The sequence below is a fragment of the Protopterus annectens genome, chromosome 17.part0 (genome assembly GCF_019279795.1).
Source record: "Protopterus annectens isolate FY-2018-M chromosome 17.part0, PAN1.0, whole genome shotgun sequence".
NCBI lineage: Eukaryota > Metazoa > Chordata > Ceratodontiformes > Protopteridae > Protopterus > Protopterus annectens.
The window spans coordinates 252,489,895-252,515,967 of record NC_056751.1 but is presented as its reverse complement, the minus strand read 5'-3'; the positions used below and the strand labels follow the sequence as shown (position 1 = coordinate 252,515,967).

Below are 26,073 nucleotides of genomic sequence, written 5' to 3'. Positions count from 1 at the left end.
CACTCAACTCCTATTACTGAATTCACATCTTCCATGACAAATATTTTTATAAATTTCTCCAAATGTCTAACCTCCTTTGTTATACTTTCCCTTCTGGGCACCCCCCCAGACACAGCTTCACTGCTGAAAATCAAATTCCATTCCCAACCATTAAGTAATATTCCTTGCTGAAAACTGATAATTTCTCGCAGAATTTTCTTAAGCTCCATTATAGCAGTTTTAGGTGGAATATAAATACATGCCAGTGCAATCCTCCTCCCTTGCCAGTAACCCCTTAGGACTACAAATCTGCCATTAATTATGTCTGTTATCCTCTTCTGTCACTATTGGAGCTCCTCTTGCAGTTAATGCAAGTACTCCTCTTTTTCTTTGTCCCAGGTATTCCACTGAGTAACCATCCTGAAAACCTTTATTTATCAAATTCACATTTTCAGTTCTTTTTTGGTGTCTCCTGTAACATAGCTATTTGTACTCTACATTTTTAATATAGTTCAGTACTCTTTCTTTTTTGTATTTAGCTGTGAGACCGTTGACATTTAAAGACATTACAGAAGGCATCACTGCATTAAAAAGTTATTATTCCTGCCCTTTTATGTATATTACTTATTTTGTTAAATGTCTAGCTCCAGCTTTTGTTTTATGCATACTGTTTGACAGGTTGAACATTCATACAGTTATTTATTGTCATATCCATTTGAGCCTATGTCACATCTTAGAAAACTTTTTTGCTTTATTGAAAGCCCTCCAACAAAAAACAAACACATCTCCAGTACCCCCCCCCCAAAAAAAACTATTAACTTAATACTAACAGGCAAAACTATGTACATCTTCAAATGTTGAAGTTTTATCCTCCCAGTAGGAACAAAAGTCTCAAACTGTGACAGCTACACTCATAGACTTGAGTTGACCTAAAAGAAAGGTTATGCATGGTAAAAGGCATGGTACAGTCTGCGCTTCTGCTAAGTGCTAATTGGTTTTGTCTTAGCTTTATCTCCCAGGTGGTAAAATCCCTGAATGCTTTCAGAGAACATTATGTCCTAGTCAATTTCTCTTTTCTTGTTTTTTTCCTCAGCCAATCACTCTCCACCACACTGTAGTCACTCTCCACCACACTGTAGCCAGTTTCACTTTATCAGGTTGGCCGTCTGGTTATCATGTCTTCAAGGAGACAATTTCTCTGTATCAGATTGTTTTCATGGAAACATGAAGACCGACTGCAGAATTACTACTAAGCAGACATGCATTTTCTAGAAAAAGCCTCATAATACTGAGTATTCCTTGTCATTTAGTTGCTTTCTCTTAAAACTTGTTACCAGATCAATCTAAGGTCCTTAATCCAGTCATTCCCCTATGCAAGAATGAGGAAAAGAACATACATTTTTTTCTTGTCATACTTTAACCAGGCATTTTCTTTTACATTGCAGTACCTACATTTCTTAAAACTGAACAAGAAGAAAGAGCGAAGGGAGAAAGAAAAGAACAGCAGCACCTGTTTACAGTTCCCATTACAGTTGAAAATAACTAAGAAAACTTTACTTTGTACCATGCAATGATTACCGCACACCACAAAAATAGTACTATTTAAGAAAAAAAATCTTTACTTACAGTTAACTTTCTCCCTCCTCTTCCCATCCGTAAAGCACTTTTCTGAACATTAATGACATAAAGTAGGGCATATGCTTTAGATCTCCCACAAGCCCAACAAATTCTGAAAAGTCCAGTATTTCCAGATTTTCCTTTGTCATATTTCACAAATATAGTTATTGCATTGCAACCCACATTAAGTTACTGTTTTTTTTTCCTGTTCATCTCCATCTCCCAGATCCTGTCTCTGCTTCATTTCCAGTGTGCTCTCAATTCTTCCAGTCAGCTCTGGTGCTCCCTTCCTTCTCTCCAGCATTTTCCTTTGAAACATTGGATAAGATTTCACAGGAACAGTCTGTGTGATTTTTATTACCAGAAGAACGAAAAGCAGAATCTCCTTTTGTTTCACATCTTACTTTTTGTTGGACAAACTTTTGTATTTCGTCTTTAGCATGTACTTCATCAAAAAAGTTATTTTGTCCCTCCAGAGAAGAATACATTGAAGACAGCTGGCTACAGCAGTTTAAATGTCACACCTGCATCTTGACATTCCCTGAATAGTAGAATAAAGTTGCTCCTCTTCTGCCTGGTGTACAGTGAGTAATGATTTTCCACAAACACACTGCTGTCTCCCACTTTTAGTACTTTGTCCTTCTGCCACAGTTTTGTCAGAATCAATTCCTTCTGCTGGTAGGATTGCATGTTTAGTATGAAAGGTCTAGGTTGTTTTCTTATAGACAGTTTTGGAGCATATACACAATGTGCCCTTTCAACTAACATCAACGACTGTGGAATATCATTCCAATTGCTATTTGTGTTTTCATAAAATTTAATGCAGTCTGTTCTTTCCATTTTCTCTGGTATAGCTGAAAATCTCAGGTTTTCCATATATACTCTGTCCTCTAATTATATTATTTTTTGAAACATCTCTTTCTGAGCAGTCTCATATTCAGCCAGCCCTTTCTTCATTTCAGCCTCTTGAGTTTTGCAGCTTTATCACTTAATCTGAATAGCTATTTAAAGCTTCTTGCATTTTTTCCAGCCTTTTGTTTTTTCTGTTGATGTACTTCATCAGTGTTTATTTTAACCGGGTCTGTGTGCAGTTGTCTTGTATCTTCTTGTAGGTTACCAGAATTCATGTCTGGCGATTGCATTGCTTTTTGACGAACAGCTGCAGAACTTTCTCCAGTCAGTTTTTCTTCCTCAATTTTTGTAGCTGTTTTTTTCTTTCTTTCTTTTTTTTTTTTACAGGTATTTAATTTTTCCTGGTATCCAGGCAATACACTTAGTAGCCAGTTACTAAAATTTACCCATAAACACAAGATGTGAAGTTGTCCTATCTCGTCTTCATTCAATACTGATGGGTTTGGAACCAATCCTCTGTTCTGACTCGGCGGCTTACTAAAGCTCGAGGTCTCCAACTAGCTTGTGGTTCATTCCCTATCCCATGATGCCTTCCTCAGGTCTTGTTTGCAGCTGAAACAGATCAGGTTGTACGACTAGCTCTGGCTAAGTTATAAACATTTTTTTTCTTTATTTAACTTCTCTTCAAGTTAGAGTTTTACAGTTTAAATTTTAATCTTAAACTTTTATTTATATATATCTATATATTTACATTTATATATCAATATATCTATATATATCTATATATATATATATATATATATATATATATATATATATATATATATATATATATCCCTTTAGCTCCTCCCCCCCTTTTTTATGGAGAGTGTACTCAAGTTTACACCTGTTATGAGTGTGTATTCTTTGGGCCGTTGTTTGTTAGGCCTGTAAATACCCTATCCCGTTTGCAGTGATATTTAGTGTGTTTTTCTGCTCTTTTCATAGCATTGTAGGATTTAGATAGAACTTAAATAGTTGTGTGCTTTCCTATTAGTAGGATTTTATATATATATATATATATATATATATATATATATATATATATGTATAAATAGTTTCTGTGTACTTAGCTTCGTAGTTGTTGAAATTTTTGGATTACGGTAACTTGGGTTTACCTTAGCGTCAGCTTCAATATTACTAGAAATGTGTGTGTGTGTGTGTGTGTGTGTGTGTGTGTGTGTGTGTGTGTGTGTGTGTGTGTGCGCCTTTTTTCTAGGTGAATTACATTAAGGCTCATTTGACTTAGAGAACTTTACACCCGTTTAAATTAGAGGGGTAGTTCATTGTGTGTTTGAGTGCCAAACAATATCCAAACAGCAAAAAGAAGTAAAACTTTCGGGTTTCAAGAAATGTCCTAAATGTTCACAGAAGATGTCCATTACTGATGGACATCTGGAGTGCGTTTACTGCCTGGAGGCAGTTCATCTACAGGAATCCTGCTCCATAAGCCACTCCTTCAGCTCCAGTGTCCTCCATGAGAGGAAAAATAAATTAATATTAAAGGGATTGATAAAATTTTCTTTTTCTGAAGCCTTGGAAAAGGATCAAAGTACCTCAAATTCATCTACTGCTGATGACAAAACCTCCAAGAGATCATCTTCAACCTCTTTAGAAACATCAAAGCCATCAACTAAGGTGCCTAGGATATCTCTGACGGTGACAAAAAAAAATCTGATCATGACAGACCTCCTGCCTCGATTCCATCTGTGTCTGATCTGGTGGTACTCCCCTGTTTTGGAGCCAGTCTGTCCGACAATCAGGTCGCCACTATTACAATTGGCAATGTCTGTTCCATCCTCTCGATCCTGCAAAGGTTTATCTGATTATGATGTGGATAGCATGGTGCAGAGACTGCTCAGGACACCAGTGCTAGTCAAACTTTTGTCGGAGCCGACCCAGAGAGGCTCAGAACTGACTGGTCCCGTTCCCCTATCTTTGATTCCTCCTTTGACCCCCAGCGGTGGCTTCAGAGCCAGAATGCGTGGAACTCATATCATAGTGGTGGAGCTGTCTGAGCCAAGATCTGTTTCAGGCTCATCAGTTCTGACTGCTCTGACTACCTCCGTGCCATCTGAGGTGTCTAGGAGCCAACATTCACCAGTCGGGTCCGGAGAGGACAGTCGGACCAAAATGGGGCTTCTTCTCAGGTGAGTTCAGCTCCTACCTCGGCTTCAGAGCCAACCCCTGTGGTGCCGAGTAGATCTTCTGATTCTTTGGAACAAGGAGTCTCTTCGGACTATGGGAGGGGGGGGACTTTTGCAGCTATGAGGAGAGCTCTGTCCCCGTGGACAACCTCACTGTCGGATCCAAGCATTCCATCCCCCAATGCATAGATGATTTCACAAAAGCGTAGAAACCCTAAGCCTCAGGATCTCCCATTGAGCGAGCCTCTCTCTTCCAAAACCTCTCTAGAATGCCCCTCCAAAGAGGTCCCTCAGAAGAGAAGCGTTTATGTAAGAAGAAGCATTTAGACTCCCTGGAAGGAGTAGCATTAGATACGGACCTCAAGGAGTCAGAAGGGTCCCCACGGTCAATCTCTGAGGATGTCTATTGCAGACATCTTGAAAATCCTTAAACAGAGAGGTGGGTGGAAGCCCATTATCCCTTCTGATGTGGAGTCCATGTACCTGAATGCTTTTGGGTCTCGCTTTTCAGCCACCTTGGATGTCTCTGCCTTTCGACGAGCTCATGGAGTTAGTTTGTCAAAAGGAGTGGGAGTCTCCTGACACAGTGGAACCTGTCTCTAGGAGGCGTAGCAAATTCATCACCTCTCCAGATGATAAAACCTTTTTAACAAAAGGAGTCCCTGTAGATCCTGTGGTGGTGGTGGCGGCCATGAAAAAGGAATTATCAGAGACTTCCACATCTGTCTATCCCCCGAATAGAGTGTCCCGTACGATGGACAGATACAGAAAGCGCATGTTCTCTTCAGCGGCCTTTACTCTTTGGACCCTGAATTACCTTACATATTTCACAAGGTAGCAGAGAGATCTCCTAAAAGCGCTTGGAGATCCTCTCCAGGGTTCAGTAGCTGCGGGAGTAGCAGATAAAGTATCTTCACAGCTTGCCACCCTCAGTTCAGGAGTTAACTTCTCCATGAGGCTTGTTTCTTATGCAGTTGATGGATCGAGCAGATCAGCGGGTTCCAGAATTGCCCTTAGGTGACATTCCTGGATGCGCTTGTGTAATTTTGCGGAACCTTTCAAGTCATCCTTTGTTAATACCCCATTTGATGACTCGTCCTTGTTCGGGCCTAAAGTCAAGGAAACAGTAGCCAGGTGTGAACAAGAAGGAAAGACTCTGTCTGCCATCGGAGTCTGTTTTTTCACTCCTTCTAGACCCTATCCCAAGGGTCAAAATGGAGGGAAAATGTGGTTTCGAAAATCCCAGAGGGCCTTTCAAGACACACAGGATGAACCTTCCTCCAGGGGCAGAGGAGGAGGTAATAATGGAAGACGCCGGCCACACTGCAGGGGGGTCAGGGTGACCGGGAATCTGTGTTTGGTAAGCCCTTTCAATGCTCCTGAAAGGATGTACACCTGTCCCTCTTTGGAGGCAGTCGGGGGTTGCTTATCTTTGTACCCACAAGCCTGGCTAAAAATAACAAAAGACAAGTGGGTACAAAGCATCATATCCAGAGGCTACTGAATCCCTTTTTTCATGCCACCTCCACAAACAAAGAAAATCCTAGATGTTCCACCCAGTCACAGGGAACAAGCAACCTTACAAATTCAAAGGTTTCTACAAAAAAAGTCATCCAGTCAGTCCCCGCAGACCAGATAGGATCTGTAACTTACTCAAGGGTTTTTTTAGTGCCAAAGAAAACAGGAGACTGGAGACCCACACTAGATCTCAGCAAACTAAACAAGTCAATGAAAAAGGCAGAGTTCCGGTTGGTCACGTTGCAGTCAATACTTCCCTTTCTAGGGAAAGGCAATTGGATGTGCTCTGTAGACCTCCAGGATGCGTACTACCGCATAAAAATGGACAGGCTATCCAGGAGTCACTTGCGCTTTTGTCTGGGAGCCAGTCCCTTTCAATTTCGAGCTCTGCCCTTTGGCCTCAATACAGCCCCCAGAGTGTTCACCAAATGCATGGCAGTAGTCACGGCTCACCTGAGGCGTCTAGGATTCCGGGTGTTTCCATATCTGGACGATTGGCTCCTGACCACCACCACCAAGCACCTACTCATTCAGGAAAGAGACACTACCCTGAAACTCTGTGCTCTGCTAGAAATTTCAGTAAATTATGAAAAGGCTGCCTTATTGCCATCTCAACATATTGTTTTTTATAGGCGCAGAGTTAGATACCAAAACAATGATAGTCAGACTTCCATCAGACAGGGTGCAGACTCTTCAACTTCAAATCTGGGACCTCCTCTTCAAAACCAAGGTTCAAGTAAGGACAGTCCTGAAGGTACTGAGGACTGTGGCAGCAGCAGTAAATGTGATTCCTCTGACAAGACTACATATGAGAATCCTCCAATGGCTCCTATTCACCCAATGGTCCATGCAAGAACTTCCTATGTCCCACTACATAACACTGAAGGAATCCTGCAAGAAAGACCTCTGTTGGTGACTTCACTCCGACCAAGTAACGGTAGGTCAGTTGTTTTCCTCCTCTACTCTGGTAGCCACAGTGACCACGGATGCTTCCCAGATAGGGTGGGGGGGGGGCATTATCAGCAAAGAACAGTCCAAGGCACTTGACAGGACCACGAGCCTCATTTGCACATCAATGTACTAGAGATGAGAGCAGTGCTGATGGCATTGCAAGCATTTCATGACCCTCTTCTGATAGGTACAATTGCAATACAGACAGATAATATGTCAGTCGTGTGGTACATAAACAAGGAGGAACCAGATCTTCCCCCCTTTGTCAAGAGGCTCTGAGAGTATGGCAGTGGTGACATCCTCCCAGCACTTTCTAGTAGCAACGCACATCCTGGGGAAATCCAACGTGATAGCAGACAAACTAAGCAGAGCAATTCTGATGCTACACGAGTGGTCCCTGAAGAAAAAAAGTATCGGAAATGATTTTTCGCAAATGGGGCCAGCCTTGCTACGATCTATTTGCCACAGCCGTGAACACAAAATGCAGCAACTTCTTTTCCTTATTTCCCCCATTGAGGGAGTCCCGAAGGGATGCACTTTTACACGATTGGCCTCCGGGACTCCTATACGCCTTCCTCTAATACCCAAAGTTCTTCAGAAAGCCAGCACTCTGGGAAGGACCCTAATTCTGTTAGCCCTTTACTGGCCTTGTCAAATCTGGTTCCCCTTCTTGAAGCCCCATCTTAAGGAAGAGCCTTGGATTCTGGACTCGGTGCCTAACCTTCTGACCCATTTGTCAGGGACTCTCCACCCATCTCTTCACTCCCTGAAGTTGACAGCATGGCTGCTCCGGTTCCAAATATAGCCAGGTTACACAGCTTTACCCCAGAAGTCCAACAAATCCTGATTTCTTATCATAAGATGTCTACGAGAATACTATACCTTAGCAAATGGAAGAGATTTTCAATTTGGGCTTTACAGAATCTTATTGATCCTTACTCAGCACCTCTATCACCCATTCTAGAATTCTTGGCTAAGTTTTTTAATGAGGGGGCAGCTGTAGCAACTATTCAAGTCCAGTTTACAGCAATCTCTAATTTTCATATTGGCAATGAGGGCCCGAATATTATGTCTCCTAAACTATCAAAAGCTTTTCTGAGAGGCACGAACTTAAGATCACCCATAAAACCACCCCTTCCACCATGGAATATAAATTTGTTGTACCCTGCATAATTCTTTCCCCTTTTGAACCTGCATCATCTTGTAGCTTGAAATTTCTGTCTTGGAAAACTGTTTTCATAGTAGCAATCACATCAGCTAGAAGGGTTTCGGAGTTACAGGCTTTGTCAATCAAACCTCCGTACATGATATTCTATAATGACAGGGTTTCACTATGCACAAACCCTTCCTTTCTGCCAAAAGTATGTTCAGTCTAAACCAGTCTATAACTCTGTCAGTGTTTTTTCCCCAAATATGGCAATAAAGCAGAGTACGTGCTTCACCAGCTTGATGTTCATAGACAGCTACTCTTCTATTTGCACAAATCCGACCAACTTTTTCTTTCCTTTTCAGATAATAAAAAAGGACTTTCAGTAAAAACCATCTGGACAAAGTAGTTTTTATCAGACAGTATCTCATTTACTTATCAATCAACAGACAAACAACTGCCAGGCAAAGTAAGAGTGCATTCTGCCAGAGCTGTTTCAACTTCTCAAGCCTTGAGGGCAAAGTTACGAATAGATACAATTTGTGCAGCAGCAACGTGGGCAAGGCCTCATACTTTTGCCACTCATTACAAAGTAGATCTGGCCTCCAAGGACAGGGCATCCTTTGGGTCCACTGTTCTGAGGAATATTCTCCCGAGCGCCTCCCAGGAAAGATGGTGCTAGTGACGCTGTCCCGTCAGTATAGAATGAAGACAAGGTAGGACAATTTCACATAAAGACGTTACATACTCACCATGACGTTCCATGTGAGGTGTCTATCTTGTCTTCATTCTTATGTCCCATCCTCCTACCCCCAGCCTTTGACATCTTGGAGGATCAAGAGGTTCCTAATTGTACATCTGATATGCTTTGATCCTAGTCTTGGCTTATAAAGTAATGAATATATATAGTATAAATAGGTGTATAAGTACATCAACAAACAAGAGTTGAGGAAGGCACTAGAGCATCATGTGGTAGGGAATGAGCCATGAACTAGTTGGAGACCTCAAGCTTTAGTAAGCGGCTGAGTCAGAACCGAGGATTGGTTCCAAAACCCATCAGTATAGAATGAAACGTGATGGACAACTCACATGGAATGCTATGGTGAGTACATAACTTCTTTATGTTAAGTTGTCAATCTCGCCTTCATTCTTGCTTGATGGGTTCGGAGCCGATCCTCGGCTCCGACTCGGCACTTTGCTAAGCTCGAGAGTCACTTTTACCAGCTCGAGGCAGCCCCATATCCCATGATGCAAGGAGGTAAGTACCCAGATCTCGTTTGCCGCTTCGCTGATGAGGTCCTCCTTTTGCCAGCTCCTGGTAAGTGATTTAGATATTACTGTTTTTGCCCCTTTTTCACCTTAAAACTTTATATTTAACGTTTTTAGTTTAGATTAAGTCCCTTTCTGACTAGAAAATCCCTCACTCCTTAATTTTTTTAGTCAGGCCTTCTCCCCTCCCATCCCCCCCTTGTTAGGGTGTGTGTGTGTGTGTGTGTGTGAGAGAGGTTAGTTATCTGTTTATTTTTGGGATAACTGTTTCTTGGGACTGTGTTGTGTGTGTGTTTCTGCAACCATGTCCAAGGAAAGGGTCTCAGGCTTTAAGAAGTGTGACTCGTGCTGTCAGAAGATGTCTCTGACAGATGGTCACACTTCTTGCTTATACTGCCTGGGACCTCTCCACCTGCAGGACTCCTGTGTGATTTGTCATTCCTTTAGCCAGAGAGTCCTGCAGGGGAGGAGAAACAAATTGATTTTGAGGGGCCTACTTAAACCGGAGGGCTCTCCGGCTAAGTCGGCTCCGAGTAAGACTTCCAAGTCTTCCAAGGCCCAGGCTTCTGTGTCTAAGCCTGCAGCCTCGGTTCCGACTCTTTCAGAGTCGAGATCAGCTCCGGCTGGAGCCGATCCTGGTTTGCACAAACCTTCGGTGCCGATACTGGTTCGGTCACATCGGTGTCGGCTCCGATTGGTTCCGACCACCATGTGGCTCAGGCTTCGGTGTCGGCGCCGACCGGCTCCAACACCCTTACCTTTATGTCTGTATCTGCTCCGGCTGGAGCCGATGCATCGAGACCTTCTGTCGGTGCCGAAAAGTCATCGGCTCCGACTGCATCCATGGTTTCGTCAGCTCCGATGGTTCCTTCGAGGAAGAGGTCCAGGTCCCCTTCCTTGGAACCGATACTCTCGGCTCCGGCCTCACCTCTCCTCTCGGAACGGAGCCATCGGAGCCGATCATCTAGGTCATCCAGGCTTTCTGACCATGATTTAGAGAGGGTGGTCAGTAGATTATTAAAATCACAGGCACTGGCCCAGATGCTACATAGTCCGTCTCAACAGACGACTATTAGTCCACACCCCCTTGCAGTTCCTCCTTCGACTCTACCTCAGAGTTTGGAGCTGGAGTCTTCGGGAATAGTTTCTGCTATGGCTGAGGGACAGATACCCCCCTTCTGCTCCCTCAGCCTCTACTCTTATCTCCTCTTAGAGACCTTCCTTAGAGGGATTCGGTGGTCGGGCTTCCCTGGTCTCCTCCGAGGGGGTGAGTGGCATCGGACCCTTGTCCGACCCCACTCTTCCCCTTGGAGCCTCGGCCTTGGTGAGCTCGGCTCCGACATCTGCCTCGGAGCCTTCACTTTCAGTGGGCCCTGGAGTTCCTGTTTCTTCGGAACGGGTTCTCTCGGACCTCCCTGGGAGGGGAGCCTTCGAGGTGATGAAGAGTGTGCTGGCCACTGGACTCAGCCAGCAGTCTGTTCCCTTAGCTCCTCCCTCTACGGTGCCTGTCGATATCTCTGCCATCTCTCTTGCTCCCGGACCCAGAGATCCTCCGCCCCAGGTTTCCCCACTGGGAAGAACCCCCTCTTCCGAGGATTCTCCTGATCAGTCAGGGGATCCTCCACGCAAGAGGACTTGTAAGAGGAAACACGTAGACTCCCCCGAGTCTATCACTTCAGATACAGACTTAGATGAGTCGGAGGGATCCCCAAGATCCCCCTCTGAGGATGTCTCCTTTTCAGACATCCTAGAACTCCTTAAACAGAGGGGAAACTGGCCTCCAATAATCCCTCTGAGGATGAGTCGGTATACCTGGAGGCGTTTGGATCTCGGCCCTCCACCTCCTGGGTGTCTCCGCCTTTCGACCCCCTTATGCAGGTTATTGCTCGAAAGGCTTGGGCTGCTCCTGACTCTGTAGAGCCAGTTCCTAGGAGGCCGTCTAAATTTATTACTGCCCCTTCGGACAAGCAATTCCTTACGAAAGGTGTCCCTGCTGATGCCATGGTGGTGGCTGCTGCCACTAAGAAGGAACTTGCAGATCCTTCTGTACCTGTCCATCCTCCTAATAAGGAATCCAGGACCATGGATAAGTATGGTAAGTGGATGTTCTCTTCAGCGACCTTTGCTATGCGCTCGCTGAACTACTTATGTCACTTCACCAGACTCCAAAGGGACATCCTTAAGGAGCTAGGTGAAGTAGTACAGGATCCCACAGCTGCAGGGGCTCAAGAAAAAATTGCTTCGCAGCTAGGAACCCTTAATTCTATTGCTAACTCCTCCATGCGACTGATATCATATGCAGCAGATGGAGCGAATAGGGCCGCAGGTACAGGTGTGGCTCTTAGACGCCAATCCTGGATGCGGCTCTGTAATTTTGCAGATCCCTTTAAGGTGTCCTTCACAAACTCTCCGTTTGATGGGTCAGCTTTGTTTGGCCCTCAAGTGAAGGAAACATTGACCAGGTGTGAGCAGGACGGCAAGACTCTTTCTGCCGTAGGGGTCCGTTTTTCCACCCCTTCTAGACCTTACCCTAAAGGACAGAAGGGTGGCAAAATGTGGTTCCGCAAATCCCAAGGAGTCACGCCGGATACACGTGGTCGGTTTACCCCTAGAGGCAGAGGGGGTAACAATAACAGACGCCGCTATAGAGGCAGAGGGGGTCCACAAAACCAGGGAAGCAGAGAGCCTCTCTCTGACAAGCCCTTTCAGCATCCCTGAGATGTTGCCCGACTGTCCATCCTTGGAGGCAGTCGGGGGAAGACTATCGCTGTACCCAGAAGCCTGGCTTTCCCTCACTCAAGACAGATGGGTACAGTCGATCATATCCGAGGGTTACAAAATTCCTTTAGAGGAAACTCCCTTCTCTCACTCAAATTCCCTTCCAGATGTACCACCCGGCCTAAGGGAAATTGCAGAGTTAGAAATATTAAAACTTCTACAAAAAAGAGCCATTCAGCCAGTTACAACAGACCATTCAGAGCCCGGAATCTACTCAAGGTTCTTTTTGGTCCCCAAAAAGACGGGAGACTAGAGACCAATATTGGATCTCAGCAGACTCAACAAGTCTGTGAGAAAGACAAGATTCCGAATGGTCACACTTCAGTCAATTCTGCCCTTCTTACAGAAGGACAACTGGATGTGCTCAATAGATCTTCAGGATGCGTACTATCACATAAAAATTCACAGACGCTCCAGAAGGTTTCTCCGCTTTCGGCTGGGGTCCAGTCATTTCCAATTCAGAGCCCTGCCCTTTGGTCTCACTACAGCCCCCAGAGTGTTCACCAAATGTATGGCAGTGGTCACGGCTCACCTGAGACGTCAAGGATTCCAGGTGTTTCCGTATCTAGACTACTGGCTCCTTTCAGCCACCACCAGGCATCAGCTTCTTCAAGCCAGGGATTACACAATAAATCTTTGCACTCAATTGGGCATTTCGATCAACTACGGAAAATCCTCCTTATTGCCCTGCCAGTCTATTACTTTCATAGGCGCAAACTTAAACACTGTTCGGATGTCAGCTACCCTCACAGACCAAAGAATCTCAGATATACAAAGTCACGTGAGGATCATCCTAGCCAGCAAGAAAGTACAAGCCAGAATGGTTCTAAAGGTGTTGGGCCTCATGGCTGCGGCCATTACCCTTCTTCCCCTGGCCTGCTTCTATATGCGCCTTCTTCAGTGGATGTTGTTCACTCAGTGGTCTTACCAACAACTTCCGATGCGTCACCAAATACTGGTGACACAGATTTGCAAGAATCATCTTTCTTGGTGGATTACTTCTCCCCAGATTCACCAAGGCAGACTCTTTGTACCCCCAGCTGCAGTAGCCACTGTCACTACGGACGCCTCCCTGATCGGGTGGGGGGGGCATTATCAGGGCAGGATGGTTCATGGGACGTGGCAACCATTCGAATACCACCTGCACATAAATGTCCTAGAGATGAGAGCAGTGCTTTTAACGTTGCAAGCCCTCAACGGCTTTCTTCCCTTGGGGACAATTGCAGTCCACACAGACAGCATGTCTGTAGTATGGTATATCAACAAACAGGGCGGAACCAAGTCCTACCCCTTGTGTCGAGAAACACTCAGACTTTGGCAATGGGCGATCTCCTCTCATCGGTTTCTGGTAGCAACGCATATCCCTGGGAAAACCAACATTTTAGCGGACAGATTGAGCAGAGCTATTCTCATGCCTCACGAGTGGTCTCTCAAACAATCTATAGTGGAGGAGATTTTCCTAGAATGGGGCCGCCCATGTTGCGATCTTTTTGCTACTCCCCAAAACAGCAAATGCCCAGACTTCTTCTCTCTCTTCCCACTGCCAGGCCATCCCCCCAGAGACGCTCTGACCCAGGATTGGCCCCAGGGACTTCTTTATGCCTTTCCTCCCTTTCCGCTGATTCCACAAGTAATCCAGAAAGCCACCGTTTTGAGAGCCAAAATGATTCTCATTGCTCCTTATTGGCCTCGACAAATTTGGTTTCCGTTCCTCCATCGTCACCTTTTGGTGCAGCCGTGGCATCTGGACCCAGTGCCAGACCTGATTCACCAATCGGGTCAGCTGCACCGGTCTATCCTTTCTCTCAACCTCACAGCATGGTTGCTCCACTTCCTTCCTTAGCCAGGCTTCCTATGATCTCTAATCCTGTTAGAGACATCATAGTAGCTTCCCTAAAATCCTCCACTAGGAGGATTTATACTAGCAAATGGAAACACTTTTCTTGTTGGGCAAAAGCTAAAAACATTGATCCCTTTACTGCTCCAGTACAAGCAGTTTTGGATTTCTTAGCGGAAATCTTTCACGCGGGCTCCTCTTCTTCCACGGTCAAAGTTCAGTTGGCTGCTATCTCGAACTTTCATGTCGGGTTCGCAGATCACAACATTATGTCCCACAGGCTTTATAGAGCCTTCTTAAAAGGAATTTTTCTCCTGAAGCCTCCAATCAGAAGTCCTCCTCTTCAATGGGACCTAAATTTAGTGCTGACATCCTTGATTCTTCCTCCTTTCGAGCCAGCTGTTTCATGTTCCCTGAAATTTCTTTCATGGAAAACTTTATTCCTGGTTGCTATTACATCGGCTAGAAGGGTGTCTGAACTTCATGCTCTATCTGTTCGCCCCCCCCCCTATTTAGTCTTCCACAAAGACAGAGTATCATTGAGAACTAATCCGACCTTTTTGCCTAAGGTCGCCTCAAAGACTAATTTGAATCAGGCTATTGATCTTCCTGTATTTTTCCCAAACTACTCAAACAGATCGGAACAAAAATTACATTATCTTGATGTTCACCACCAACTCAGATATTATTTGGACAGAACAAAACAATTCAGGAACTCCGATCAACTCTTTGTTTCTTATGCTGATAACAAGAAACGCCTTCCTGTCTCAAAAGTAACCTTATCTAGATGGCTTTCTTCTGTCATCTCTGAAATTTATCAGCTCAGGGGAAAACAGCTGTGCCCGAAACCTAAAGCGCATTCAACCAGAAGCTTAGCCACTTCCACAGCTTTTCAAGCTAGACTTCCATTAGACACTATTTGTGCAGCAGCCACTTGGGCCACTCCTCATACCTTTGTTTCCCATTACAAATTGGATTTGGCCTCCAGGGACAGAGCCAGTTTTGGCTCTACAGTTCTCAAGAATCTGTTCCATTGAGCCACCCAGGATAGAGGTGCTAGGGACGCGGTCCCATCAAGCAAGAATGAAGGCGAGATTGACAACTTAACATTGAGAAGTTATGTACCTACCATAACGTTCCATGTTAGTTGTCTTCTCTCGCCTTCTTTCTTGCGACCCTCCCTCCTTCCCCCTGGCCTGGACAGACCTTTCTCTCTATATGGAAGTATGCTTATGAAGACCATACAGGGCTGGTCCTCCAACCATCCTTCAGGCTTTTTTCTCTCCTTCTTTCTTCCTTTTGGAAGTTATTTATGCTAGGTGTTATTGCCTATAGACAACAAACGAGATCTGGGTACTTACCTCCTTGGGATATGGGGCTGCCTCAAGCTGGTAAAAGTGACTCTCGAGCTTAGCAAAGTGCCGAGTCGGAGCCGAGGATCGGCTCCGAACCCATCAAGCAAGAAAGAAGGCGAGAGAAGACAACTAACATGGAACGTTATGGTAGGTACATAACTTATCATTTACCGGCCTTCTCTTCTGTTTTTACACTGGGAGAGCTAGAATTAAGCTGTTACTCAGTGTGCAGCCGGCCATCTTGGAAGTCAATCATTGTGAATTGGAATGTTGAGGCAGTAGCTCTTATTGGCTGGAAAAGTTAGGATAATGTTGTAAAAAAACACACAGGAGCTGATAAATTGGTCAACAGAATGAACAGCACTTGCAGCTAGTTCAGCAGTTAAATAGTATCATCTTGTACTTGGATTTACTGTAACCACAATGGAATGTAAGAAATGTCCAACTCTTCCATTTTTAATGTGTAGTTTTATCTGATTTAGTCATTTAAGAAAACTGCTTGTGGTTTTACTTTTTTCTTAGTTACCAAACAGTCCTGTGGTGTCTTGATACCGGTGCAATTACCTGCTCTGTGACTCTGAGCATGTCACTTACCAAACAGTGCTCCCGGATTGCCTCTCAAAAAGGAAATGTGCCTGTGGGCTTACCCTGTTAACAAGTTTAGAAAAAAAACTATTCGGTTAGGCTTTTTTTTTTCTTTCTCTAGTGTTATTTATGCAGATTCAGTAGGGATAGATTGTGGAGGTCTCTGGCATTTGGAAGATATTTGCATCCATTGTTATTAAACTTCTGTCTTAATTATAAAATGTGTTAAAAAGTAATTTGTAAGGCTGTTTTATTGTAAGTAGACTTATGTGGACTTGGATAATTTGTTTTACATTGTATTTGTGGTAATTTGTTTTTCGAAAGATTTAAGTATTTCAGATGTGTTTTTTCCCTTCTCCAGGGAAAAAAATAATTGTGACTGTTTTTAGATTTTTTATTCTCATAAAGTAAATACATTTTTTGCATTTATGTTCTTGTTGAGATCTGCCTTGAAACCGATGGACAGATCTTAATGTAACATATAGGTATCCATTTGTTGTCTTCCAGACACTTTTATCATTCTTGCTGCCTGGCCACACTAGACTAAGAAACCAGATCAATGAGGTTTTGGATCTTGATTTGATAAAGCAAGAGGCAAACAATGGAGTTCTTGACATTTCTAAACTTGCCAGGTTCATCATTGGAATAATGGGAACATTGTGTGCACCAGCTAGAGATGAAGAAGTCAAGAAACTTGGAGTCATTACAGGAATTGTTCCATTACTGAGGTACAAAACATTTTGTTTTAAAATAGAGTTGTAATGTATTTGTGAATGCAGTGTGTGTGACCTAATGTTTACTTTGTTGTAACAGTGCCTGCCTTTAAGACCGTAGCAGCAGTGTGCAACCTTTAAGCTGGCATTCTCCCTCTTTTCTAGTTTTATATACCAGATTTTAAAATAACTGTAAAGAGGAAAGCTGTAGTGACAGTTACTAGGATAGGGGGAGCTGTTCAGAGAAAAGGTGTAATGCAACCATATGTTGTAATAGCTCACTGGATTTAGAGTGATGTGGCTCAGCAGAGATTTAGGCATGTGTGAGTGACAGCATGCCATGGTCAAGCATGGGGCAGTTGCATAATTAAACTTTTCAGCTGCAATAGCAGCCAGCCATGCAGCTGGAACAACCTTGTTATAAGCTGTTGTCTGACCCAGGGGAAAGCATTAAGCTAGTGACCTGCCTGACACTATGTGCATTCAAACTTGCATCAAAGCACCTTATAGCTGTAACATAGGCATTGCAGGCAGTCCATACAAGGGCACGACAGTAAAGTGACAAGTTATTTTTTCATGTCAGTTGGATGACAAGTGGGAAGTTGGACAGGTCAAAATAGGTAACAACAAGCTGAGTAACACGGAGAAGAATAACAAGAAGGGGGAAGTAGATTTAGGGAGTGGAAAGAAACTCATGTATATTTTATGAGTTGAGGTCCCCCCATTTTTTTTGTAAGAAAGGTAAATGAAAAGGGTAGAAAAATGGAGAGTTATAGGCAAGGTAACGAGCAGACAGTTGTAATGTAGACAAAGACTGATAGGGTAGGTAGTGAAACATAATGAGGACAACAGTGAAGGGGAGCAGAGTGATAGTGGGCAGCTGCTGATGGAGAGGTTTGGACTACAGAAAATGGATGGAGAACACAGTGATGGGATAGATATGGATGGATGTGGAAGGCCTGACAGACTGACCTAGAGGGAAACCCACCCAGATGTCAGTCACCTCCCTAGCTGACATTATTGCAACACCTCCTCTGGTGGCCTGATGGATGGAGTTAGACAGCTATGTGACTGTCAGCCACACAAGGAAGCACTCCTGGATGCCAATACAGGCATCTAGCTTGCTAGTACACTTCTCTTCTCAACAACTGTCTGACTTCCAACATGCGACATAGGAGGACCTCTGCTTACCACTCTCAGGCAATGAGCCTTTGCCTCTCTTCCTGTGAGGTGGCCAGAGAGGCCACCAGCAAGCCCTCCACATCGCCTTCCACAGGGTGACCTTCATCACTCTGTAAAAAAAAAAAAAAAAAAAAAAAAAAAGCAGGCCTCTGAGACTGCTGAGATCCAGTGGTAGGCGTAGAGGCAAATAAAGAGCTGGGTGCCCTTTGCTGCATTACTGCCTGCACCATAGCTGATCCCATTAAAAAAAGAAATGGGGGAAAAACAAAATAACAAAGCTTATAAAATCAAAACAGTGACACAAATACAACAGATTAGTAATGTGTACCAAGTTTATTAAACTACTACAGAACTTGAGCATTGCATTACATATATATGGACTCTGCTGCCTGGAGATGTCTTGTTTCCTCTGACAAGACTATCTATTTGCTTTGTATCTCCTGGACTACTAGAACACATAAACAGTAATCAGCATATTGTTTCACTAACAACAGAAGGCAGTCACAGTAAAAGTGCTAGGCCTACTATACAGTGCTAGAACAAAAACAGAATGTTTACAGTAGTAAGATGGCTTCCTCCCTCTAACTTTCTCTTCTCTTTGAATGTGAAGCTCTGTGTGTGCTTTCCCAAGTCACTATATTTCTGTTCTGCTTGCAAGAGCAGGTGATGCCAGTGGCATCAATGATTGCCATTGCAAGTTGGTGCCAAGCATCAGATGTTCGTGTTACACTGCTGCAGTCATCACACTTGGGTTATCCTGCCGTCAGGTGGTCCCGCAGTCGGCCAGAGTTCCAAAGTCTTGGTCCTGCATCTGTTGCTGTCGCTTCTTCCCTGACGTCAGTGCGCCAAGGGTATATAAGATGCATCCAATGCCATTTTCTTCAGTCTTTCTTGCCGCGCGGTGCCCGAAGCAGAAGCAGTTCACAAGTGCCAGTCGGCCGACTCCTGAGATTTTCGAAGTCAAATTTCAGATCCGAAGTCTTCAATAAAGCTAAGTACCCCATTGGGGAAACTTTTTTCTTGCCTCAGCCCGATGTCAGAAAAAGTTAATAATTGTATTTCTTGTGGAAAGCAAATAACCCATAAGGACTTCCACTCTTACTGTATTCCATGCCTAGGCCCTGATCACGACGTCACTAGTTGTCGGTTTTGTGCTAGATTTAACAAACGTTCTTTCAAAAGGCGTTTTGATTTTGCTTTGCACTACTTTGGCCGAAGGTTCAATTATACTATGCCGTCGGATCAACTGACTGCAATACCGAAAAAACACAAGGACAAGGGTAAAGACAGACATCCAAGGTCCAAAACCGACGAAACCTGTTCTAGGCCAGTCACCGGTTCTCAGTGAGGCGCTTTCGCAGCCCCTGACACCCGCTACCTCAGAGCCACAGGCCGCCTCCGACTCCCACGTGGAGATGACTAGGCCTCTGGAAACTCAAGGTATTGGACCTAGGAAACTAATCCCTCAGATGGGTCCAGAGCCACTGAGCAGGCATCGGCTTCTGAAGGTGTTTTCAGACCTTCACAACTTACCATTAAAACAACAGCCAAGACAAAAGTACCACTAAAGACAAAGAAACAAGTACAGCATTCTCCTGGACAAACCTCCATGCCTAAGAAACAGCTGCTTAAAATTGCCGAAGACCTCATTACTCTAATCAGGGGTTCCCATCCCCCTCCTGGGAAAAGGCCTAGGCAGGATACAGACTATGATTCCTCTGATCAGGTTTCCATTTCCTATGATTCCACTTCAGACCAGGGGTACTCTCTACCCCCCTATGAGGAGTCTGATGCTGAATAATCTATCCTTTCAGCTTCTCTTCTTGAGGATTAGTCTTTTGGGGAAACTTTACTTACCATGAGTGAGCATTTCCATTCGGAAAGTCAGGATTACTGAGAATCTAAGAAAAGGCTCAGAGATTTCCTTTTACTGCCTCAGCACAGGCCCCTGGCTATTCCGCCTGTGCTAGATACTGTGGATGATGTGTTCTCTGAATCCAGCTTATCTCCCAATTCCTTTCCCCCTGCACCAGCCAAGCCAGATAGGTACTACAGAGTCCCTGACTCTCACAAGTTTATTTATAAAAACCCTTCTGCTGATCCAGAAACTATTTCCCAGGGTCCAAAAGGGGTTAAGGCTTCCATTGCAAAAAATCCAGTACCCTCTGACAGAGATTCCAGAGCTTTGGATAGATGAGGGAAGAAAGTATACACTTCTGCAACTTTAGCAGTAAGAGCTTTAAATTGCCAGTTTCACATGCTTAAGTACCAACAATATTTAATGGCTCAGTTAAAACAGAAAATGCTTGCAAGCTCAGAAGCTCCTGATTGTAAAGAAATGCAGGATTTATTGCATGCAGTTGGACAGGTGGGAAAACATACTCTGCAATGTGGTTTTGATTCTCTAGAGGCCTCTTGTAGAGCCACAGTTCAGGTTCAGTGATTCAAAGGCATGCTTGGTTAAAAGAACAGAGTTTACCTGATCATGTTAAGGCAAAATTATTGGATGCTGCTTTACAGCATGATACCTTGTTTGGTGTTAAGGCAGAAGAGGCGTTAAAGAAAATGGAGGATAAAGCTAAATCTATGCAAACAGTCAAGGATTTCTTACAGGTACAGCCACCTCGATTTAGCAGAAATTGGCTACAAAAAAATTTGTCCTTTCCAGTGTCAGACAGGCCACAGAGAGGCAGATACAGATGCCCAAGAGGCAGATCTCAACCCCAAGGCTCAAACAGACAACGACAGTGGGGCACCTCAACCCCAAAAGGAGGTGAGGACAAGTCTCAACCTTACAGGAAACAGTCACAATGACTTTCCCCTTCATATGCCAAGCACTTCCCTTTTGGAAACCCCCTTGGGGGGGGAACTAGCACTTTTTTTCTCAAAACTGGCAAACAATCACCCAAGACAAATGGGTTCTGAATATTGTGTCTCAAGGTTACATGTTCCACTTTCATACTTTACCAAGGCTAAAAAGAATGGGCAGAGGCACAAAAACAAATTTCAGCCCTCATGGACATGAGAACTATTCAAAATGTACCACAGCAAGAACAAGGACAAGGATTTTACTCAAGACTTTTCCTGGTCCCCAGAAAGGACAAGGCCTGGAGGCCCATACTAGACTTTTCAATTCTAAATACTTACCTGGATATTCCGAAATTCAAAATGTTGACTTTACAACAGCTTCTACCCATGCTGGGCAAAAATGCTTGGCTTGTTACTCTGGACCTCAAAGAGGCATACCTGTATATCCCTATCAAACAAAATTGCAGAAGATACCTCAGATTCAAAGCTGGTTCAATGCACTACCAATTCTCTGCACTGCCCTTTGGCTTATCTACTGTGCCCAGGGTCTTCACAAAGTGCCTGGCACCAGTAATTGTTTTTTGCAGACAAAAAGGAATTCATATATATCCATACCTGGACGACTGCCTCATTTAATCAGAGACAAAGGACATCCTTCTACAGCATCTGGCGTTTGTAAAAAGGTTGCTAACTTCTCTAGGGTAAACAGTAAACGAAAAGAAGTCAAAACTAGTGCCCTCACAACAGATTACATTCCTGGGTGCCAGCTTAAATACAACGACCCAGATGGCTTACCTCACTCCAGACAAACAAGTTCAACTAACTCAATATTTCCAATTACTGGCAAAAAAAGTCCCATCTCCCTGCAAGAAAAATTCTGCAGGCCCTGGGATTCATGGCATCCTGCATACTACTAATACCATATGCCAGACTGCATATGAGGAAAATACAATGGTACCTAAAAAGTGTTTGGACTCAACACTCTCACAGTTTAGAAGCAGTAATACCAATGATTCCCTACCTACAGCAGGAGTTTCGATGGTGGGCACAGGCATGTCACCTAAACAAGGGTCAGCCTTTCGCCCTACCCACAGCCAGGCAGACTCTAACAACAGATGCTTCGGATTACGCCTGGGGAGCACACATGGCAGGAAAATGCATTCAGGGCAAGTGGACCACAGACCAGATGCATCTACACATCAATCAAAAAGAGATGCTGGCTGTTCAAAATGCCCTAACAGCTTTCAAGGAGGACCTCCTGCATTCAGGGCAATTATTATTAAAGACAGACAACGCCACAGTAATGTGGTACATAAACAAGCAAGGGGGCACTCATTCTTACCCCCTATGCAGGCAAGCCATGACCTTGTGGAACACAGCTCTAACGTACCAAGTTCACCTGCAAGCACAATTCCTGCCAGGAAAGAAAAATACTCTGGCAGACTATCTAAGCAGAAATATCATGGACCCTCACGAATGGAAATTGAATCCACAAATCTTCAGCATGGTAGCGCAAAAATGGGGATGCCCAGACATGGATCTTTTTGCCTCCCCACTGAATTGCCAACAACAAAAATTCTGCACAAGGACTTATCACAAACAAACATGGAAAGTGGATGCTCTTTTGTTCAGCTGGAAAAACCTAAAAGTTTATGCCTTCCCGCCTCTGCCTCTCCTTTCAAAGGTACTCCTAAAAGCCAGACAAGACAAACCACAGATGATCCTGATTGCTCCAGACTGGCCACGCCAGCACTGGTACCCTATCTTAAGGAACCTACCTCAAGGCCCACCATGGATTTTGCCTCAAATTCCACACCTTCTGACTCAGCAAAACAATCAGATCCTGCACGGTCAGCTCAAAACCCTAAACCTGGCTGCATGGCAGATTCATTAGTCAAACTGGCAACACCTCTCTCTAAAACGGTTATGGATGTCATTTTGGAGGCCAGGAGGCCTAGCACCAGGAAAGCTTACTCAGAAAAATGGAAGAGATTCTGCGCCTGGAACCAGGCTCAAAGCCTTGATCCCCTTGTTCCAAACATTTCTCAGATTTTACAATACTTAACTGAGATGCAGGACAGAGGCCTATCCTTCTCATCAATTAAGATCCACGCCTCTGCCATTTCAGCACATTACAACACGGATCCTCCTTTATTCTCTCATCCCTTGCTAAAGCAGTACCTCAGAGGGGCTAAAAACATAAGACCGCCCCGGAGAGCACCAACACCAACTTGGGACCTCGATTTCTTTTTGGAAAAACTGACCCTGCCACCTTTTGAGCCAGCCAATACAGCCGATCTAAAATTTTTATCATGGAAAACAGCTCTGCTCCTGGCAGTAACTTCAGCACGAAGAGTCTCAGAGCTACAGGCATTAATGGCAGTGGAACCTTTTATAATTTTTCATCAGGACAGGGTTTCTCTAAGGACAAACCCTACCTTTATGCCAAAGGTGGTATCTAGTGTAGCTCTTAAATAAACCATCCATTTGCCAACTTTTTATCCAAACCCCCAGAATAAAGGGGAGAAACTTCTGCATTCTGTGGACATACACAGGCAGCTACGCTTCTATTTGGACAAAACAAAAGCTATCAGGAAAACTGAGCAACTGTTTGTAGTATATGCTGCAGGATCACAGGGCAAGGCTATCTCAAAGCAGACTATATCCAAATGGATAGGACACTGTATTCGTTACTGCTACACACAGCATGGCAAATCAGTCCCAAAAAGCATTAGGCCACATTCCACCAGGGCTACAGCCACTTCAACGGCCTTTCTCAGATAAGTGCCTACCAAGGAAATTTTGGAGGCTGCAACTTGGAGTTCAGTGCACACCTTTACCAAGCATTACCACCTGCCTCTTTACTCTAAATCCAGAGCAGGATTTGCCACTGCAGTTCTGCAGGGCCTCATAGCCACTCCTAACTCTTTATAGACCAGCCACCCAACCTTAGCTTTGGGATTCTACCCAAGTGTGATGACTGCAGCAGTGTAACACGATGAACATAGTACAGTTTTGTACCTACCATAAATGTAGATGTTCGAGTGTTCACACTGCTGCAGTCCTGGTTACTCTCCCTCCATCCCCTCTGAACTAGCTGGCCTTATCTATACCTTTCTATCCTATACAACCTTTGTGGTGTATTTGCTTGTAACTGAAAGTATTGTTTTTATTTTATATGTATACTTGTTATTAGCAATATGTATTGCCTACCTACTTGGGGGCATCTGACATCTGGGGCAAGAAAAACTGAAGAAAATGGCGTTGGATGCATCTTATATACCCCTGGCGCACTGATGTCAGGGAAGAAGCGACAGCAACTGACGCCGGACCAAGACTTTGGAACTCTGGCCGACTGCGGGACCGCCTGACGGCAGGATAACCCAAGTGTGATGACTGCAGCAGTGTGAACACTACATTTATGGTAGGTAAGAAACTGTACTTTTTGTAGAGTTCCCTCTATTCCTCCCCCCCCCCCAGCAAGTGCTCCTTATGGTTGTTATGTTGCAGGTGTAGAAAGATATTACACTCCCTGCTGCAGCACGTGGGAGCTCTGCCAGAATTGCTATATGTTGAGGCCATAATCACTTTCTAGGTGTATTCAGGAGAAAAGTGATAGACTGGCACACATGACCACGTTTACTGGGTAACCCAGGCTGAGCAGTTGGACACCAGCGGCCAGTAGCTTATTGACTCAGGGCTGTTAGGCTTTGTGGCAGGCACACACTGGCCAATAGGGGCACATACACCCCTCTCTGGTGTAGGTCGGAGTAGGCTGGGTCTTCAACCCACTTATCACTGGCAAATACCCATGCCCATTTGGCAGTTTTGATCATCATGACCAAATCACCTAGAGCCATATTTCACACCTTTGAGTGACTATCTCTGTTGCGCTCTGTGATCTGTGTTCGCCCATCTTGAGGATACTGTGCCCCACACTAGATGCCAAAAGTTGTTGGTCTGTATGACTCTTCCTCCTATAGGGCATCATGTAGAGTCTATGCTGCTGCCCACTTTGAGATGGAAACACTTAGCATGTTTTTCAGAGTGGGAGGAACTTCACAGAGAGAACATGCAAACTCCAAACAGGCATTAGCCAGAGGTCAGGATAGAACCTTGTGCTTGGGAGATGAAGACCTTAACCATTGTGCCAACTGGCCAGCATGTCAAGAAACTCATGTAGGATTTGTGAAGATGAAGCTTGTGAAATCATAACACGTCCCATGTCAGATACTGAAAGGTCTCTGTAGCAAGGTTGGCTAAGTTTCCCACTTGAATGGGCATTCCTTGTATCCCCCTTGATCACATGGTGTCTCTATCTACGATGCAAGTAGTAGTCCTTAATGTCCCAGTCATGGAGGTGATGGCATGTCATCGTTGTGTGGACTCTTCTGTGTTGCAGAGGGAGGCGATGTGCAGCATTGCAAACAGTGCCTCGCAAGACAAGCAATAATACATTCTGTTCAACTGTCGATGATACTGTTCTAGCATCTTAGCATAAAATACTAAGCTACTCCTGTACACCTGAAAGTACTCGTGCTCAGAATGGCTGATTTCTGCAGCTTATCATGATAATTTTATAAGTTTCTGAATAATATTGCCATGTTTGATTTCATTATTTACATATGTGACTGTTCTCATTAAGATGTTGACACTCCTTTGTATGTCTTTGTGATCATTATCACATGATGCATACCACACTATTTTTCCACCATCATTGTCATGCTGCATTTGTCATCCCTATCTGCACATTTATTTATTTTTATTTTATTTTATTTTATTTTACATTTGTTAACTGAGAAAGTCCGACTGGATACATATCCATTTTCAGTGGAGGCCCAGGGAGAAAAGCTCCAAGTAACAGATAAACATTTAAAATGCAGGTTACAGTGATAGTTAGCAATTTAACAAAGATCAAAAGACAAAAACAAAATAGGTTACATATTTAAGAAAAAGTTCAAAGTAAGGTAACATTTAGATATGAGAAAGGCAACGACAAAGAGGGAGATGGAAAGAAATATAAAGGGGAAAAATCAACATAAGAGTAGTGTGGGTATAGGAAAAGCATGATTATTAAGAAAGAAAGGAAGAATGGAATAAGAGAAGGGTAGGCTAGGTAGGAAGCATCAGAGACTGAAAAGGAGGTTATAGTCCTGATAATGGAAGCTAGAGCGATATAAAGGGGTAAAATAATTTAATTGAAGGAGGGTAAGGAGAGAATAAAGGGGAATTGCATTTGAGAGCTAAGATGGAGTAATAGATTTTTTTGAGTAATGTTGGGTTTGATAGGGGCTAG

The 26,073-nt window shown here is 44.0% G+C and overlaps 1 protein-coding gene across 1 annotated transcript in view; it reads left to right on the top strand.

The window, feature by feature from the left end:
• The window catches only part of TCP11L1 (t-complex 11 like 1), a 969,080-nt gene that overhangs the window by 331,109 nt on the left and 611,898 nt on the right, over positions 1-26,073 (top strand). The window contains exon 5 of the mRNA XM_044059530.1: positions 16,582-16,802. Coding sequence (XP_043915465.1) covers positions 16,582-16,802 — 221 coding nt within the window. The remainder of the gene's footprint in view (positions 1-16,581; positions 16,803-26,073) is intronic.